This window comes from Spinacia oleracea, chromosome 1 (genome assembly GCF_020520425.1).
Source record: "Spinacia oleracea cultivar Varoflay chromosome 1, BTI_SOV_V1, whole genome shotgun sequence".
In the NCBI taxonomy this organism is placed as follows: domain Eukaryota; kingdom Viridiplantae; phylum Streptophyta; class Magnoliopsida; order Caryophyllales; family Amaranthaceae; genus Spinacia; species Spinacia oleracea.
In genome coordinates this window covers 27,733,162-27,752,378 of record NC_079487.1, presented here as the reverse complement: position 1 = coordinate 27,752,378, position 19,217 = coordinate 27,733,162, and the positions used below count along the sequence as shown (strand labels likewise).

Genomic DNA, 19,217 nt, shown 5'->3' with positions numbered 1-19,217 from the left:
TGTAAGGATGAGCCATTTGTATTTGCTTCCCAAGCAAAGTAGGTTTTTATGTGATTGACCCGGCTGATAAAAGGCGACATGTTGTTTTATCGTCAAATAAAAGATCTGCATTTGGAGACCATGATGTGGATGACATGGAAGATCCTTCATTCTCATTACAATCTCAAACAGTTAGGAATAATGAAGTGGAAAATTAGTTTTACATCCGAGATGATGATGAAGAGGGGATATGGGTTGCTGATGAATCAGAGTCAAGTACGAAAAAGGGAAAAGAGGGAAAAAAGAGAAAAAAGACCAAAAATAATTAACATGGATGGTAAACCCAAAAGGATCTTTTGTTGAGTCTTAGTTATGAAATTTTATTAAATTATTATCTTAGTTAGGAAAGGATCTGATGTCGAGTCTCATCGTATAACATTTCATTTCTGTATGATACATTATACATGTTTCTATGTACTGATTACTGAAAATTGAGATGTATGTTTAACTTCTTTGAATAATTTGATTTAATTCTATTATTACTTTAATGCAGATAACATTTAGGGTTAGCGAGAGAGAGAAATCCTGGTTTCTAAAGAAAGGAGGGCGGTGTTGGAGTAACTTTAAATCGGATATATCAAGAAATTGGTTGTTTGATCAACATGGGAAGTAGCAAGAAAAGCCACCTAAGAAATATGATTTTATTGATAGCATCCATTGGAAAAAGTTTGTGAAAAGTCGTCTTTCTGATGAATTTCAGGTATATATTTCCTTTCTAGTTGATTTCAGACAGGGATAAGTAGCAAATTAGCCCCTTCACCTTCACATGAAAGCAAATTAGCAATGTTATTTATAATAATATTTGCCGGCATAATCTAAACATGAAAATTTAACGCAAATCTTGTCCTAGAACAATAATTCAAAGTACTCTCATTATGCTTCCCCCTCAGTTATTATGCATTACATGGCTTCCTTTAAGTCCCCACTCCTCAAGTTGCATCCATGGAGTTTCTTAAACTAATAAAACAACATCCATAGTATATTCCTTCACATTCAATATATATTGCGCCTATAAGAAACTAATTAAGGAACCAACGAAGTATATGATAATTAGTTTAGATTTTTGAATAATCAAACTTACTATTTGATGTTGCTGTAATTATTAATGCTTGCTTGACTAGGAAAAAAGTGAAGCTAATCGAGAACGTGCAAGTAATAATGACTATCTTCAAAGGAAAGGACGAAGAGGTTGTGCTATATTTTTTACAAGATGTGGTATGTATTAAAGTTATTATATTTACATTATATAATTATTCAATGTAATTGAACTGATATTTAGTTTTGTTTTGTTTTTAGATTAAAAAAATTCGAGCAGAACCAGGTGGTAACATTGTAACATCTGTAGGTCGTGGCCAATTGTGGAAACTTATGAGAACTGACAAAGATAAGAACATTATACCTTCAGCTAAAGAAGTGGCTAGTCGAATTGTATGAATTTGTCCTTTGTTTTTTAACGTATGTATTTAATCGTATCACTACTACAGAAATATCATTTAACAGCGTTAATTTAACAGCGCTTTTTGCCCTTATGCTGTTAAATATATCGAATATAGCCTATTAAAGCGCTTATGATAAACACGCTATAATAAATACTCATACTACAACGCTTACCCGGTGTGCGTTGTCATATTTACATATGTATAACAGCGCTCCAACAACCAACGCTATCGATTAATATACGACAAATTGACAAACCCCTAAAACAACTCTCTCTCTCATACTCCGTAATAGAAAACAACCGTCTTCTCCCCCCCTCGCTTCTTCCTCTGCAAAACCCTTACTGTCAAGACTAAATCTCAATCGATCATAACCAGAGCGAAGAATCGAGAGGAATTTCCTTCACGCGACGACGTTTCCCTTCACCTGGCAGCGCTTCCGCTCACCTGGTGGAGCTTCTCACGATAAGATTGAATAATCAAATTTGAAGGTATACTCCATACAATTTAAGGAATTTTGTTGATTTATGTTTGGATTGTTCTTAATTTTGCGTTTTAAGTGTGCGGTTATAGTTAATTAATTTTCTTGAATTTGTTTTGTGGGAAAGGGGGTTTGAATTCAAATACGATTGTTTTAATTATGGGTTTGGGTCCTCGAATTGTATATGTAGGTTGTGAGTATTATATGATTTCATTATTGGGTTCATAAATTATCCAGATTTCTGTAGTAGTGATGGCTGATCTGCCTTCTTGTTTTACATTACAATGGGAGGCGTCTGTTATCCTACTTAATTAAGTTTACACGCTTCTGTTTAGAGTAAAGAATTTAGATCTTTTCTTTTTTAACAGAAACCAGTTACTAACACCCCAACCCCTCCCGATACTTTTTTCAAAGTAGTTGAGGTAATTGTCAGTCCAGATGCTCCTAAATAGTTGTTTGAAGATTTTTTTGGTGTTATTAAGCAATGGTGATTCTTTTGCATTCATTAAGAATGGTGTGTCAATACTTGATAATATGTACAAAATTTCACCACTTTTACAGTTGTCTTTGTAAAAATTTAATAACTTCCTCAATTACCACTATATTCATTAGCTGACAATAATCAACTGAGTTATACTATTTATATGCTCGTTTTTAAGCTACTTCTTATACTTGGGATATTCATTTTGATTTGCTGATGTTTAAAGTATATATGCTTTCCATTCCACTTAAAATTTCAGATATTAACGTCTGTAAGGCCGGAGGTGTTTACATGACTAGTTTATTAAATTCCAAAAGGTAGGGGGTTTGGTGAGGGGTTGTGAGAAGGTTGTACTTACATTTTTCACAACTCTGATTCAGGTTATATTGCTAAAGAAAAATCCAAAATAGGAAGATGAAAACAAAATCAACAAGATTCAGAGAATTTCAATAATAATCTGGTTGATTTTGTTTTCATCTTCCTATTACATATAGATAATTACATACATAATCAATTACAAATTTACGAACAAAAGTGTGATTAGCTTCTTTAGTTGCTCTGTTGTCTTCTTCTGGTCTTAAATTGGGTGATTTTCAGTTGAATTTCATGTAATAAGTTCCAAAGTTTGGGTGATTTTTATTGTTTTATGTGAGTTTTGAGCTGAGTGCTAATTTATTTAATTTCTGGTTGAAGAATGGGGGCTGGAAAACGTGAGATAAAGAATCCATCTCAAGAAGATTGATTATGTAACTGCAAGACAAATGACTTTCTCAAAGAGAAGAAGAAGGTTAATCAAGAAAGCTCAGGAACTTTCAACTCTATGTGATGCTAAAATTGGCCCTATTGTCTTCTCTTCTATTGGAAAGCTCGTTGAGTTTTCAAATTCAAGGTGCTCCTTTTTCCTCTATCAGTAAACCATTGTTTTTAGGAATAGGATATTGTATTAGTGCGTCCGTGTCCGTGTCTGTGTCCGTTAATCTTGACTATAATGCCTTTTTGTGAATTAATCATGGAAAATGAGAGGGAACATTGAAAACTTGAAAAGTACACCATATAATTTGGAAGAATTTGAATTAGGTGAGGTATATACTAAGTTGATGTGCATATGCACTTTGGAATTTTTTATTCTATATATTATTTTAGTTAAACGTTGAAAGATGCTATCTAGGGTTTTAATTTGATTTTGATTTTTGTAGCTTTTTTTTCCTTAACAGATAATCAGAGGTATGTACTATAGTTAAAGGTCCTTTCGTAGTTCATTCTTTCCTATTGTTTCAAGCTTTCGACATGTTTGAGGTCGGGATGCTTCAACTGAGGATTTAATTAACATAAAATTAGATGCTTTTCATAAATTTCATGAATATCTTATTGTTGATTTTGCTAAAACAAAATTGTGCCAGGAAATGTTTTTAGATGGATGAAATAATTATGCAGGTCAAGAAGCATCTTAAAACATGTACGTCAATTTTGTATCATACAATTTCATTCTTCATTTAAGCTCTTAGAAGTAGAACCACATCCTATATTTCTTGTTATTCCCTTTTTTTTGTTAATTTCCATATAACTGATGGCCCATGCCACCTCTCGAAATTTCTATTTATGTATGTACATGTTGAACCGGTTAAATAGATTGAAGTAAACATTTCTTATTTTAAAAAACAATATGCCCTTGCAATTTAGTTTTTTAGTTTGTCCTGCTTTGGTGATGTCGTTTTTATAACTTCATTCATGGATCATAGCAAGTAGTTTTCTGGTTACTGATTCTCTACAACTGAGTACACTAATGCCAAATTAGGCCAACCCGTATTTTGAGCCTAAAAGAATGGGAATCTATGATGTTTTGGAGTCATCACTAGCTAGACATTGTTAGAAATTAGTCTCAATACTTCTGGTTTTCCTGTAACAGATACATTAGGTTATGCAGTCACCCCCACCCTCACTAATGTGTTGCATCGTCTTCTTTGACGGTCCCTTTCTTCTCGTTGAATCACATGCTAAGGATGCAGATTACAAACCTTAAACTAAGTGTACCAGGTAGCTTCAACTGGTGCTACTGTAAACTTGAATTATGTTATAGGCCTCATCCATTTTTACTGTTTGCAGCTAGCCAGTGATAGGTGCAATTTTTCTTTATCTTAAATATATGTTGTTATTATTGATCTGCGTTTACTAATCATATTTCTATACATTTAAACTCCAAATGATTAATGATATGATTCAGGTACTCAACACTTCATCCAGAATTAATCATGGAGTGGCATGAGAATCCAGTTGAATCTACAGAATATTCTTGTAGGTTTTATCTCCCTTGTAATGCTCCTTTCGAAAAGCTTGAGGGCTCGTTACGTAGTTCAATGTGTCTTGCACAACAGGTTTATTCAATTTTGAGGTTCGCTTTGTAGATATCAGCATTTTCGTTGCCTCATTTTGGCGAGATTATTCTGTTTGATGTAATCTGCTTTGTTCTTATGGTTTAATCTGCACCCGGCCTGTAAGTTAGACTTTTTAGTTGATTCCTGACTTAGTTGTCTTGTTATTGCTATGATGAAGTAGTAAGGTCAGTTGGGCTTGCCTGCTACTATTTTTGTTGTTGTTGTAGGCTGCTATAATGTTGATTATGTGTTGGGGTTGGATTGTGGTATAGCCTGTGGCATAGTCCCCATGCGTTCTTTCTTTTCTGAAGTACAATGCTTGTCATTCTAGTTGTGTTTTGTGCATATGGTTTGGTTGGAGGTAGACAATGGGATCTTATAAAATATTCCCCTATGAGAGAGAAAAGTGAGATGAATTGTGAGAGTGAGACTAAAGTAAACAGAATGTTCTTTGTCAACAGAGCAGCAGCTAATAATTCTTAATGGCTATAGCAGCTAGCATTAAGTGCCTGACCTAATCATTCTTTTGTCTGTTGATTCATGTACGTTATAACTCCTTGCAAATTAGCATTGTTGGTATCCTCGTTATCGACTGGTTGCTACAGGGAATGTGCATAACTTCAAAACTAGCACAGTGATGCAGCATCAACCAATACTCCGAGGTGAAAGGGAGATTGCCACAAAGTTGAAGATGAACACAAAATGGCTAAAAATAGAAGTAAGCATTTTCATATTACCTTGTTGTTCCGCGGTGCTTATATATATACGAATATCTAATACCTTGTTGTTTCGCAATACTTTTCAGATTGTCAGTTTCCAAGTTACGTGACAAATAACAGATTGACAAAGTAAGAGGGTGCGCTATGTTGTTCAACAAATGTATGGTAGATAGATTACATTTAAGGAATAAAAAAAATATACAACTCTATTAATTAATGTTTTTTCGTAGTTTAATGTTGTGGTCTTATTTTAGAACATATTTATGTAATCAGTTATATTTTAATAACAATTGCAAAATTCTTTTTATTGGAGGTTTGGAATTAATATTTAACTATTTACTATATTATTCATTTGATGTTATTATGAACTATGTAAAGTTTTGTGGTATCAAAAAATGAAATATATTGCACAACCAACAAAATTATTTTTTAAAAATAATAAAAGTAACTTTAACAACGCTTCTAGTATATCCGCTATTATAAAATAATTTAAAAGTTGGCGGTAAAATCTTTAACAGCATACCTTTAATAGCGCTTATAATGTGCTGTTAAAGAATCATTTGAATTATCCTAAAGGGACCTTTTACAGCGCTTCTAGCAAGCGCTGTTAAATGTGCCCTTTTCTTTTAACAGCTGAGCGATTAACAGCGCTCCTAGAAGCGCTGTTAAATGCAAAAACAAGCGTTGTTAAATGGTATTTTTGTAGTAGTGTATAGTGATTTTAATGTCTAAGGATTGTACTCTTATTTGGTTCTAATGTGTTATAGGATGACCTAATGCATCGTTCATCTCAAGGTGAGTTTGTTGATAAAGGACGTGACGATGTACTACGGAGGGCTTTGCAAAAATAAAAGAGGGTGGCGGTCGAGTAAGGGCCGTTGGTGCTGGAGTAACACCTACAAGTTATTATGGAAAATTGCCTTCAAGGGAAGTCTGCGCTTAGATAAGATGGCTGAAATGGATGCACGTGTGAAGTCATTGGAACATGAAATGATTGAATTCAAAACTTCAAAGCCCAAGGAAAAAAAAGAGACGACGAGGAGGAGATTGTTGAAGATCGAAGCCCTAATGAAGTTTCTTTGGAATTGAAAAGTTTGAAGTCAAAGGAAAAAAAGAGACACCGTGAGGAGGAGATTGTCGCAGAACGAAGTCCTGATGAAGTTGCTTTGAAATTGAAAACTTCAAAGTCTAAGGAAAACAAGAGGCTTCGTGAAAGAGATTGTTGTACATGGAAGGCCTGATGAAGTTGCTCTAAAATTCGAAGTTTCAAAGTCTAAGGAAAACAGGACACATTGTGAGGATAAGATATTGAAGATCGATGCCCCAATGAAGTTGTTCCGGAAAGTAGCAAATGTACTCGTATTCCCGAGGTAACAACTTCCCGTTTTTGCCATCTTTCCAGTACACTAAATATGAATGTTTTACTCTGGCAGACAAGTTTTTTGGCCCAATTCTTTTCATGCACGCCAGCGAACTTTTGGAACTCTTTGTAACTGAACTCCACTTACTGTACTCTATTATTAATATTTGGTCATCTTTTTACTCACTTGCCTTGAAACTGAGTTTGATTGAACTTATTAGCCCTGAATTGATAAATTTTTCTGGATAATTGGTTTAATTGAACTTATTAGTCTATATAGTAAAATATGGGCGAAATTCTATGTTGATTAGTGGTTTCCTGAGTTTTTATAGCACTAATAATAGTGTTTTTACAGCATTCTGTAATCTGCCTCAATCAACGAGTTCACTCTATTATTTCATTGACTTAAAGCTATGAAGGCGTTAGTAAGTATTTTCATCAGTGAAGAACTTGAACTTGCTGCAGTTTGGTGTTTTGTTCCTCCCTTGGTATCCCCTTTTCACATGTTCCATATTACAGTTTGATGCTCTTTTCTATGCTAAAAAACTAGTGTTGAGTAGGGAATAATTGCATGCCAGTTCGCTTTATCCGATCCGAGTTATAGAGTTGTCGCTAGGGGAAAGGTGCATAATGTCAACAACGGTTCTCTGGTACACAACACGCCACTACCACCAGGCTACATGAGAGTTGGTATTGACTACACAACCTTTGCCCATGCCTCTCGATAATGGTGAAGCATCCATCATCAAAGAAGCAATAGGGACAATTGTTTTGTGGCCTACAGAACTCATTATTGTGGATAACCCGGTATAAAGTTAATCTTGGTATTCTTTCTATATGACTGTACATTGGCCTCCTCTGTCTATGAAATTTCAACATATGTTTTTGCTTGTTTGATATAATAATCAGAGCTTGGTTTACAAGTGTTCACAGGATAATGGTTCTCCGAAATGCAAAGATAAAAATACTAAAGCTTCTCCGTCAAATAACATCGTCAGAAAACTTGATTCGAAGGCGAAACCCCTTGCTGCCTTTAAAGATGATTCCTCTCATGCGTCGTCCGAGTTCTAACCGCAAAAGTTGGATGAAAACCATGAAACGGTGGTTCCTTTACCTGATAGACTTTCTCCCGATCTTCAGATCATGCACAAGTACACTTTGAAGATGAACCACGACGAGCAAGTTCAAATCCTTATTGACATAGGAGTTCCAGGTAAAATTAAGCAAATCAGTATTGGCCGAGAGGAGATTATTCAATTCCTAGCCCAAGCACAAATCAGAGATTGTCATATGTTGACCTACATGTCGTGAGTTCTATTTTGTTTTTGGTTCATAATATGTTTTATGATTTATTTAGTATATCTAGTGTTTGTAATTTACTTTTTATGATGAATTGGTAGGTTATTGCATCGTTGCTGCCAAATGAGAGGAGTAATCACTTTATTTGGCTTTCTATGCCCATCTGGAATATCTCCTGCACCACAATTTAAGAAGTGGGAGATAAAGAAAATTCAAGAGGATCAAATATCCCGTTCTGAGTACATCAAGAATACATTGACCACAGTTGAGGCAACCAAAGGAAGAGTCTTCTTAGCACCGTATAATGATGGGTATAGTGTTTCTTAAGTTTTTGTAACTGTATTTGTCCCTTATTGTATTGTGTTTAATTATTAATATTCTCCTATTACATCTTACTATACAGGCGCCATTGGGTGTTGTGTGTCATTGATCCGTACAATGATGTTGTGTATTTTCTGGATCCTCTACACAATGAAAAGTACAAGGGCATAGGGAAAGGAGTTCAAGATGATTTGCGTAAGATTGTAGAAAGGTAAGCATAAATATTTCTATTCCAATACTCTATAAACCTTATATCAGGAAGTTCAGACACGAACTGAAACTGATTCAAACAAAAAACAAAATATATATACAGTTCAGATAGGACAGGAATTGAATCTGTTTCAGTAATTCGGTGTTGTCTTGTTGGGATGATGATTTTCCTTTTGATTTGTGCTAAAATTGTTGACTCTCATATGGTCTCACCAGTTACCTGCATACCTTGGATTGTTTTACGGTGTTGCTCCATTTTATAGTAACATCCCTGCGACATTGAAAATTAACTATTTGTTATTCTTTGTAAATGGACTTTCATTTTTAGCCTGAAAGACAGCCTAGAATGCAGCACGATTCAGAACATTTATTCAGTTCAAGCAGACTTTGAACCTGTGTGTCTTGAATGCTTGTACCCTTCCAATAAATGATGAAATGCGCCGAGGTTAATATCAATGCAATAATCTAGGAAAAAATCCTTCTAGATTGCCTTAGCTGTTCAGTGTCAAAGCCAAGAAACCAGGTGAAGCAGTCCAAATTCCAAAATATAGCCAGCTAGCCTAATCCTAGTTTTGTCAGCCATTTCCATAGCAACCAAACAGATGAGACATAGGGGTTGTGCCTTTTGGGATCAGTAAATCTCTTAATACAAATGAAGGGCAGCAAAATAAATTAATGCAGGAGTAGTCATAAATACCTCATAAGCATTGCTAATATCTTTGAATTTCTGCTCTGCTCCAGGTTCTCTACAGTAAGAACAAAGAAGGAAAACAAAATTAACGCTTGTACATAGCGCACAGGTACAAGATAAACTTGCAAGAAAATAACACCTGAAATGAGACTTGAAATAATCTACGAAGTATTAGTTGAGATTTAAACAGTTTACTAGGAGAAACAAACATTTAAACATCACATTAGGATTGAACCACAAACCAGGAGTGGTCATAAATAGTTGGGATAAATAGAATAGAAAAGGCCAGCACCTAGACCAGACTGACTTACTGATTGCACAAATTCATGACATAACTCTTAAACTTGGGATTTATAGGATTTTTGTCACTTATAAATATAGTTGGAAGTAAGAACTACAGAAAAGGCCAGCACCAAACCAGACTGACTGACAGCAATAACTTGGCCAAAATTGACCAGGGTTAACCAGAACCAAGCCCTAGAAACATCTGATTTAGCACCAACCAGACTGACTGTTGGATTCTTTACAAATTATGTGGCTACTGCGTTACTGATTCAGGCACATGAGTCCGAACGCTATGTTGAATCATTCACTATATATAACGAATTGCAGATAAAATTAACTTCAACAGTAGCCAATCTTTTCTTTTTCATACCACAATAGAAAATACAGCAGGGTTTAAGTTCTTCCAAATGAAGTATGACTTTGAGTGACTTGGTTTTTAAGCGAAAACTTCAGAGAGAAATACACAATCCTTAAGTTCATTTCCCATATGAATTCTCTGTTGTTCATTAGTAGGCAATACAGGAGGTACAACCTGTGCACCAGGAGTTCTCTGTTGTTCATTAGTAGGCAACGCATTAGGTGGTTTTCCCTCTGCAGATGATGGCGTTCTTTTCTGATTACAATGATTGTTTTCTTTATAAAATTCTGCAGACAAAAAATCTAGCTGAGCTCAGATTATACACTCTAATTCAACACTAAAGTATGGATGTGTAATATATGTTGTCTTACAGTGTGAAGATGCAGCTTCTAGTTGAGCTAAACTCCCATTTCTGGGACTGGAACTAAGTCTCTGTATAGATGTATAATATATGTTGGTTTTGTTTGCAGAGCACTTTTTGGTTTTCGAACCGAAAAAGGATTGTTGAAGAAAATTAAAATGAGCACCAAGTGGATACAGATACAAGTATGTCTTATGATTTTTGTTTATTGGAAAATTTATTTGTTTTTTTAAAGTATTCAAAGTAATACATTGTATTTTGCATGTGTAGTGTCCTCGGCAAAAGAATGTCATGGATTCTGGATATTATGTCATGAGATACATGAAAGAGATCATCGACCATAAGCAAACTCGAATATTTGAAGATGTATGTATTTTTCTTTGTTCAATTAAGCCTAGGCATTATTATATGCATTGTCACTAATTATGTTAATTTTCTCATTTTGTAGTACTTTCATGATTGCAATGTTCCGAATTATGATCAAGGACAAATTGATGAAGTCAGAGCTCAATGGACGCGTCATGTTCTTCTCATGTTAATATTGTGATGTATTAATTATGTTTTTCGACTAGAATTTTTCTAGAACGTTTTAATTTCATTTTATTGGTTTCAAATTAAAAGAAGTACTATATGACAAGGATACTTCTCTCTGTTTTGTAGTGTGTTTTTATTCTACTGTGTATTTAGGCATATATGATTTTAAGTTATGTACGAGATATCGAGACGTTTATTTGATATGATAGAAATGAAGTTGGATGTTATATGTATTCAATTTGATTACTCTGTGTAGGCTCTAAAATGTTTTTATATTTTATTACAGGTATTTAATAATTAAAAATTAAAATTTAAAAAGAGCCCGACAAAAATAAAAAAATGCACTTAAACAACACCGTTTTTTAGTTACACGCTATTAATTAATTTAAATTAAATTAATTATAAAATTTCCCGCCATACTGAAGCTTTAATAGCGCTTATATATTGAATGCTACTAAATGAGGAAAAAATGATAGCGCTTTTTAAAAGCGCTGTCATTCTTTTAACATCACTGCTAATTAACAGCGCTTTAAAAGCGCTGTCTTTCATTGAAAAAAGCGCTATTAAAATGTTATTTTGTTGTAGTGCTCAGAACATGAGCGATTATGTCTGCTCGTTTGAGAATTAGTTCGCTTTGATGCTAGCTAAATGTCGCACCGTAAAAGGAGGCTATAAAAGCAGTTATTGGGCATACTATGAATCAAAGTGAGTGTTCATAGATTGCAAGAATGGATTGTCCTCCTATCTTTGATAGGATATGGTGTTGTTGTGTAACAAGGCCTCTCGGAGATTTAGATACTGTAAAATGCATGGCCGTGCTCAGAATGGTTAAGGCTTAACCTTCTGTAAAAGTTTAACAGTTAAGCTCTGTAATTCGAGAAACACTAAGTAACAAAGGAATGTGAATGCACACTTGTCTGAATGACAAGTGGGAGAATGAAGGAAATATGTCTTTCACACAAGGTGCATTTAGTCTAATACCAAGGTTCAGATTAATTGCGAACAATTAGTTCAGTGAGATCAAGTGATCGGAACAACTAGCAAGAGCAATGCTTCCGATCAGTGAGTTCTATTGAATATTAAGCTCACAACTTACTCTTGATTGAACCTACAAGGTCACACCAATGGCACGTAACAGATCACCGGATTAAATGAATCGGAAATTCATTTAATGGCTTTTCGGGAATTAGTTTTGGAAAACGTATTATAAGATACGACCTTGCATCGGAATCGTATATCGTATCGCGAATATTCGTAAGCTGGGCGAAACGAATAAATCGTATCGTACGACGGTGATTTGTTGTATACGAAACGATAAATAATATCCGAAAGGTATTAGTCGCGAATACGAAGGGCATCGGAGCTGCCGACCCGTCGAGCCAACCACGCAAGCGTGCAAGGCCCAACAAGCCAGCAAGCTGGCGAGCAAAGGCGAGCAGCCAGCCTGCGTGTGGCACGAGCACGCAACAGAGTCGCAGCAGCATAGCAGCGACGAGCGAGCAGGCCCATGGCCCAGCTGCTTGGCTGCGCTCTCTGTGGGCTTCGACCTGCAGCGTGGCTGGCCGTTGGGCAGTGGGCGGGTGTCCGTGTGTTTTGGTGTGGCCGATCAAGGCCTCTTTGTCTTGGCCGGTTACATCATTTAATACAATTAGGTTATTGTATTTTTCCACACAAGTTAGTACACACAGTTTTCCAACCCTAAACCTAATTCAGAAATTACGTTCTTCAGTTTTCTCTCTCTGCGAAAACTGTTCTTCCCAAAAGCAAAAACTCTTGATTGATTAACTAAGCTACGCTTATCAAGACGGATCTGATCGTGTCGTTGAACCAAGTAGAGGAACGACAAGTGGAGTTCTAAGTTCGTGTTTGTTGACAGATTACTAGGGAAAATACGCTTGAATGTAAGTTTGCTTAATGTGTGCTTTATACATGTTTCCTGGCTTTGGGGTTTGTTTCGAACATGTTATTATGTTTAACTGTATTCCCCTACAAAAGCTTCCAACGCTTTCAAAGAATGGGAGCTCAGGCTTCTAATAGATTCTCATCAACTTAAAGGTACCCCAGGGCCGTCTCCAGCAATTCGGAGGCCTTGTGCTGAGTATAAAATTAGGCCCTTGTGTAAATTTTAACGGACATTTAGTAATGACTAACGACATTAAAATTATAAACAGAATAGGATTATTCTTGCTGGACCTGGTCAATAATTATATTAGTGTGGACCCAAAATCAATTATTTTATCTAACACTTTTTTTACATTTGTGACTTAAAGTCACATTATTCAAGCATAACATGTATCAACCACACAAATTTGATATTTTTTTCATATATTAATTATATTCAAAGACTTGCCAAAATAAATTAGGAACGAGTAGTTGACCTTCTTTTAGGAATGATCCACAATAAATTTAGTGTAGACCAAGTCCATTTAAAAATTGGTGAACATAATATACTCTTCAGTTTTACTTGAATCTAATTTCCTAATTTCAAAAGGCATAAATGAAAAACTCAATATAACGACAATTCCAATATAGTAAGAAGTAATATGAAAATTCAACTAGGTAATGTATAATAATTAAGCATAAGATTGATAAACCTAGCTACTAGGTAGAACAATTTGTTCACGGCAAAGTTGAATTTGAGTTCTTTCAGATTTGAATTGAGATTTTGTTTCCTACAAATTTAATTTCTTTTCCCTAACAAGCATTCGTAGTCCAAAAGAAATTATTTTATAATTTCCATAACAAGAATGATACAGTAAAACAAATATGGAAGATTTGTTAATTGTTGAGTTATTGTAAAAAAAAAAAAAAAAAAATGTAGAGAAACAATTCATTTAATTTTGGATGGATGATTTCTATGAGAGTTATAATGGAGATAATTAATTAACCCTTCACCGGAAACCAAATCATAGAAGTTGGAGAAAGAATGTGAAGAGTTTACTTCCTTGTTTCACGAGAATTGGGGAAGAAGGAAGCTGGGCTTTATTTTTTAAAAGTTTTTTTTTTTTTTTAAATCAACCAGCATTTTGATTTTGGGCCCCAAAAATTCCGGGGCCCTGTTCTGTATGTCCACCTAGCCCCCTAATAGCCGGCCCTGATGTACCCCTTCACCACTTCTTCTCTCCCAGCCAATCAACCAACCACCTTCCCACCCATTTTGGTTAGGTAGTTTCCGCCCCCTACGGGCGCCTTTAAACTTAATTTTGATGGTTCGTGCAAGTCTTCCTCAGCAGCAGCATGAATTATCATCAGGGATAGTAATGGTAACACTATCACAACTAAGTCTTTCAATTTAGGCAAAACGCAAGTATTCATGGCAGAAGCGTTGGCTCTTCACAAAGGAATCCAAGAGGTTATCCGGCTAGGCATTCAAGATATTCAAATTGAAGGTGACAACTTGCTTGTCATTAACTCACTGAAAGGTATATGGAAAGTCCCATGGAAGCTCCAAAACATCATTCAGGATACCAAGACTCTCCTTCAGCAATTTCGTATTGTTCACATGTAACTGGGTTGGCTCTAGTTTGAGCTAGGTCTCGAACTACCTCAGCTAGTTGTCTAACCACTTCAGAAATTTCTTGGTTAGCCATATCCCTTCTCCTGAATAGAATAAAAGACTAATTTTAATATTGGTTGGGCACGACATTACTAAGGCACTAGTTCGACAATGAACCCACTCACAACAAGAACACAAATCAAACGCGTCCTAGGGAAAGTTGGGGCCAACCTTGGGCCTTCTTTCCCACTTATTCGATGCATGTAATTTGGATGGTTGCTAAATTGACCACCTTGCACATAAAATTTCATTTAATAAATAACAATTAGTCCCTTTGCGATACCCACGAAACTTTTAATCGAAATTTGAACTGAAGAGATAACAAAAGAAAATTCGATGCTCTTATTAATACTTCAATGAGAAAGTCTTACATCCATCAATAACATTCCCTTTATTTCTCCAAATCATAACTGAACTAATAACCATAAATAGTAGCTTTGCCACTTTATTAATCAATAAAATAAATAACTAAGGATTACATTTCTTTAAAGACTAATGTCATCCCGACGATCATCTCTTTCTTTGTATTGCTCTGGAGTAAACTCTTGATCATTAGGATCATCCAAGTCTTCTTCAGGATCAGAATCTTCATCCATAGCCTCATCATCTGGTTGTGGCACACTATCAACCACATTGTCTTCTTCAAGTTCAGCTTCGGATCCACTATATATCTCAATTGTTGGTTCAGTAACTATAGGGTTAGGATTCTCAATTTTAACCACATCATCATCATCCTCCTCAATATCATTAGCTTGCTCATCATGTATCATATCATCTTCACCATCACTTTCTTCTCCTCTATAGCCCATACCTAGACCCGCAGAGTATTTTTCATCCTCATAGCTATTTTCAGCCACCTCTAAGATAGTAGTGAGAACCTCAATATCATACTTCCATCTACCATCTCCAGTCCCATATTTGTACCAATTAGGGGTACCATCATTGTAGTGCATGTCACTGAACTTGTTCTTAAGGTCTATGTAAGGGTTCTTATGGGGCAAACAATGAATCACCATACTAGCCATCATATCTTTATGCCTAAGATGTGGCATATTCTTGGTTGAAGCGAAGTAGTAACAAGCAAACACAATCTTTTGAACATACATAAGAGGAGTCTCGTTATCCTGTTTCTCTAGGTATCCCAGACTTGAGAACTTAGAAGGTAGCATCTTAAATCCTGAAAATTCACAACTAAAAAGTCTTACTAACGCGTTCCCAAAGAAATTCCAACCCAAAAAGGATACAATAAATAGTTCGTGGAGCCATACAATTTCAATGCACAAGTATATGCTCAACATGAATTATGATGCAAATAATCACATAAAGCAAGAGAAAACATGGTCAAAACATATACATGCCAATTAATAAATCACATAATCACATAAAATGCATACTTAAACTAATATGCCCTTCTTAATCTACCCATTCCTCACTTGGAAGTAATATTAATTTTCGAAATTAATTAAGAAATAACTCATAACTTAGTCGAAATTATTAATATTAAAATCGAAAATTAATAAGAACTATCAATTAATTAAATTAAATTAAATTCGGATATTTAATTTTAAAAAAAAAAAATCCGAAAAATAATAAAGAAATTCAAAAATAAATTCGGATATTTAATAAAAATAAAATCCGAAAAAAAATTAAAGAAATTCTAAATAAAAAAATAATTTCGGAAATTTTGAATAAATAAAAAAATTCGGATAAAATAAATTAATTTAAACAATAATCCAAAACTTTTCAACTTATTTCAAACGACTCAAAATAATTGGTATTAGACCTTTAAAATATTGAGTACTCAAAATAATACGTTTTGACTTTAGGAAAATAATATTTAAAAATCCTAAAGTTCCGCAAATACCACTGTGTAGTATGAATTACTACAAAGAAACATTAGTCTCCGATTACCACTTTGTAGTATTGCTTACTACAAAGAAGGAATGAAACTAAGCACTACCACTTTGTAACACCCTAATAATTCCTTGATTTTATAAAACATTTTCCAACTTAAAATAAAGGAATTACTAAGGTATTAACGCCACCGTGATAACGGCTAAGGCTAGTACCAGAATTACGCAGCGGAATTTAATGTTAACTAACTTTCAAACCAACACAAATAATAATTATTGAGGCCTCCTACAAGTTGGAACCATAATGGCCCAAAACCAAAGTATTAAAAATCCAACAATTCAAAACACAATTAAAGTATTAAAAATAGTTTCAAAGCACAAAAGAATGCAACTCTCTCAACCATCCCAAGCTACATGATTTCGATCGTACTTTGATCTACCGACCTGCTACATTAATCTAATCCCCAACAACGCAAGTGCAAATGATGGATCATCATAGGTTCATTAAGGCGAAGGTCATGCCCAAAAGACACAAGGCACATAGTCAGCAAAAGCTGAGTACTTACAAAGCTAGAGTGAAATGAAATGATAAACATGCATCACTCGCTAAAGTACTAATCCACATGCAAAAGCCATTTAGTAAAAGACAAGCAAATCATGAATACAAGACTCGACTCTTGACTCACAATTTAATTAGAATAAGCTTCGAATAGGCCAAAAGAAGTTTTCATAAAAGGAAGGGTGTTGGGAGCCCACCAACCACCATAATAATTAATATAATGAATATCGGACCATACCGAGTGTCGAGCCATACCGACGGAATTCCAACGCATAAATTAAATGAAACAACGTCTTGTATAATTAGTAGGAGATCAAGCTTTCCGAGAAGTCTCCCCCCATTGTTCAAACTCATACTCAACAAATATACATACATATATACATACATACATGCATACATACATTTAATAAACGACAACCAAAACAATCTCATTTTAATCCTTTAGGACTTCTGATCAATAAACCAAGACGTAGTGAAATTACTACCAAGTTCCATCTCACAAAAGGTGAGATTACACATCATGCCTATTAACATGAGGGTTGTGCCCTTGCACGACAAATCCTAATTCATTTCATATAAAATATTCACAACTGAACCCTACATGTGCGGTGGCTTACGTGAGCTAACCCTTCACATGTGGTAAAATAAATAGTACAACGAGGTACGAATAATTGGCTCACGAGTATGCTAGACATCCCGTACAATAGAATAACAATGAATAATCCATCCCTTGCATGTGAAACAACCCATACATGCATAAATATTGAACAACATGATTGACAATGAAATCCATACTCACAATATCCAACATGCTTGTTCAATCAACAAAACAATAATTCCAATACTAATAATTCACATGATCGTCCACCAAATCAAATATAAATCCACCAAATTCACGTAATACAATTCACATCAATAAACAATCATGTAATGTCCCTTGATAATTAATGTGGTCGCCCTAGACTTATACCTTGAATACCTAAGTGTAGGGGCCACTTTGCAAACACGATCACTCACTTAGAAATCACCACCTATCATCAAAATAATGAAACTTTAATTATTTCCATGTTCATTAAATTTTCAGCAACTTTAAGAAACTTAAAACCTTGATAATAATTAGAAATTATTCGTTCTTTAATAAATTAATCTTCTCAATTTGCAAAACTAATCCGTAGTATGAAAACATACTTTTCCCACCCTTAAAATCAATAAAACCGACACTTTAAACCTTTTTATAAATCTGAAAATATAATTGATTATCATAATTAAATTAATCACCTAATTATGCTAATCAATTGACCCTTTAGGTCTAGGTTAAAACACTAACTTGAATTTCTCAATAAAATTAACTTAACACCATAAAAATCATGCCTTTATTAAATAAACAAATCTGAAAATTCATACTTTAATAATTAAAACACGCCTCAAGAATTAAAACATGTAAATCATCACAATACGGTGTTCACAACCGATTACCAGCATTTTAATTATTCAAAACAATAATAATAATATAATTTAAAATACGGAATTGAAAAAGAATGGGTAAGGAAGAAGAGAATTATACCCATCCGACCTATAGCACGGAATAACCACGAATTAATTGTGATTGGGCAAACGAATTGAATGAACGAGCAAGAACACACACACACACACACACACACACACCACTCGTGTGTGTGCACGCGGACAATACGAGAGGCAGCAGCAGGGGCAACAGTTGTGCGCGGGACGAGGGACGAGGGGCGTGGGCTGGCGCGAGCAAGAGGGACGAGGGGCGCGGGTGAGGGAGTGCGTGTGGCTGGGCGAGAGCAGCGCACACATAAACAACAATAGCACGCAGCAGCAGCAGGAACGCGCTGGCTGTGCGCGAGCTGTGAGGGAGAGTGTGGGGTGAGGGCACGGCACGACTGCACGAGCAAGGCACGAAGTGCTCGTGCTGTGCGGGTGAGGTGAGGCGAGCCGGGCACAAGGGAGAGAAAAGGGGAGTGTGGGGCTAGAAAGGAAGGGAGGCTTTAATGAAAAATAAGGGGATCATTTAATGAGGAGAGTCCTATTTATAGGCTCCCAAATCCCTAGTGGGCTAGGCTTAGGAATTTCATATTGGGCTTAGCAATTAAATGATTGGTGTGAGGGGGGTCGAAAAAGCACGAGGCTATTGCGTGACCTCGTCCCTCGTGGGTGTGATGATTCTTTTATTCAATCAAGTGTAATTGGATTTCTTATGAGTATACACCCAATCGACTAGTAATATAGGAGTCGCCATTCAGTTTTTAACAACAATGAGAAAAACTGACAAAACCCG

General features: G+C 35.3%; 1 protein-coding gene across 1 annotated transcript; it reads left to right on the top strand.

Moving 5' to 3' along the window:
- Positions 1-1,690: 1,690 nt before the first annotated feature.
- LOC110777603 (uncharacterized) lies at positions 1,691-11,185 on the top strand. Its single transcript, XM_056834633.1, has 7 exons — positions 1,691-1,966; positions 3,131-3,326; positions 8,289-8,498; positions 8,591-8,719; positions 10,523-10,598; positions 10,684-10,779; positions 10,862-11,185. The coding sequence occupies exons 2-7, from the start codon at positions 3,199-3,201 to the stop codon at positions 10,958-10,960; spliced, it is 738 nt and encodes a 245-aa protein (XP_056690611.1). The 5' UTR covers positions 1,691-1,966; positions 3,131-3,198; the 3' UTR covers positions 10,961-11,185.
- The last annotated feature ends 8,032 nt before the right edge of the window (positions 11,186-19,217 follow it).

Bases quoted from the DNA above. Each gene is read 5' to 3' on its own strand.
- LOC110777603 (XM_056834633.1), top strand. From the start codon at position 3,199: ATGACTTTCTCAAAGAGAAGAAGAAGGTTAATCAAGAAAGCTCAGGAA. The intron at 3,327-8,288 runs GTGCTCCTTTTT...ATGAATTGGTAG, and splicing joins GTTGAGTTTTCAAATTCAAG to GTTATTGCATCGTTGCTGCC. The intron at 10,599-10,683 runs GTATGTCTTATG...TTGCATGTGTAG, and splicing joins CCAAGTGGATACAGATACAA to TGTCCTCGGCAAAAGAATGT.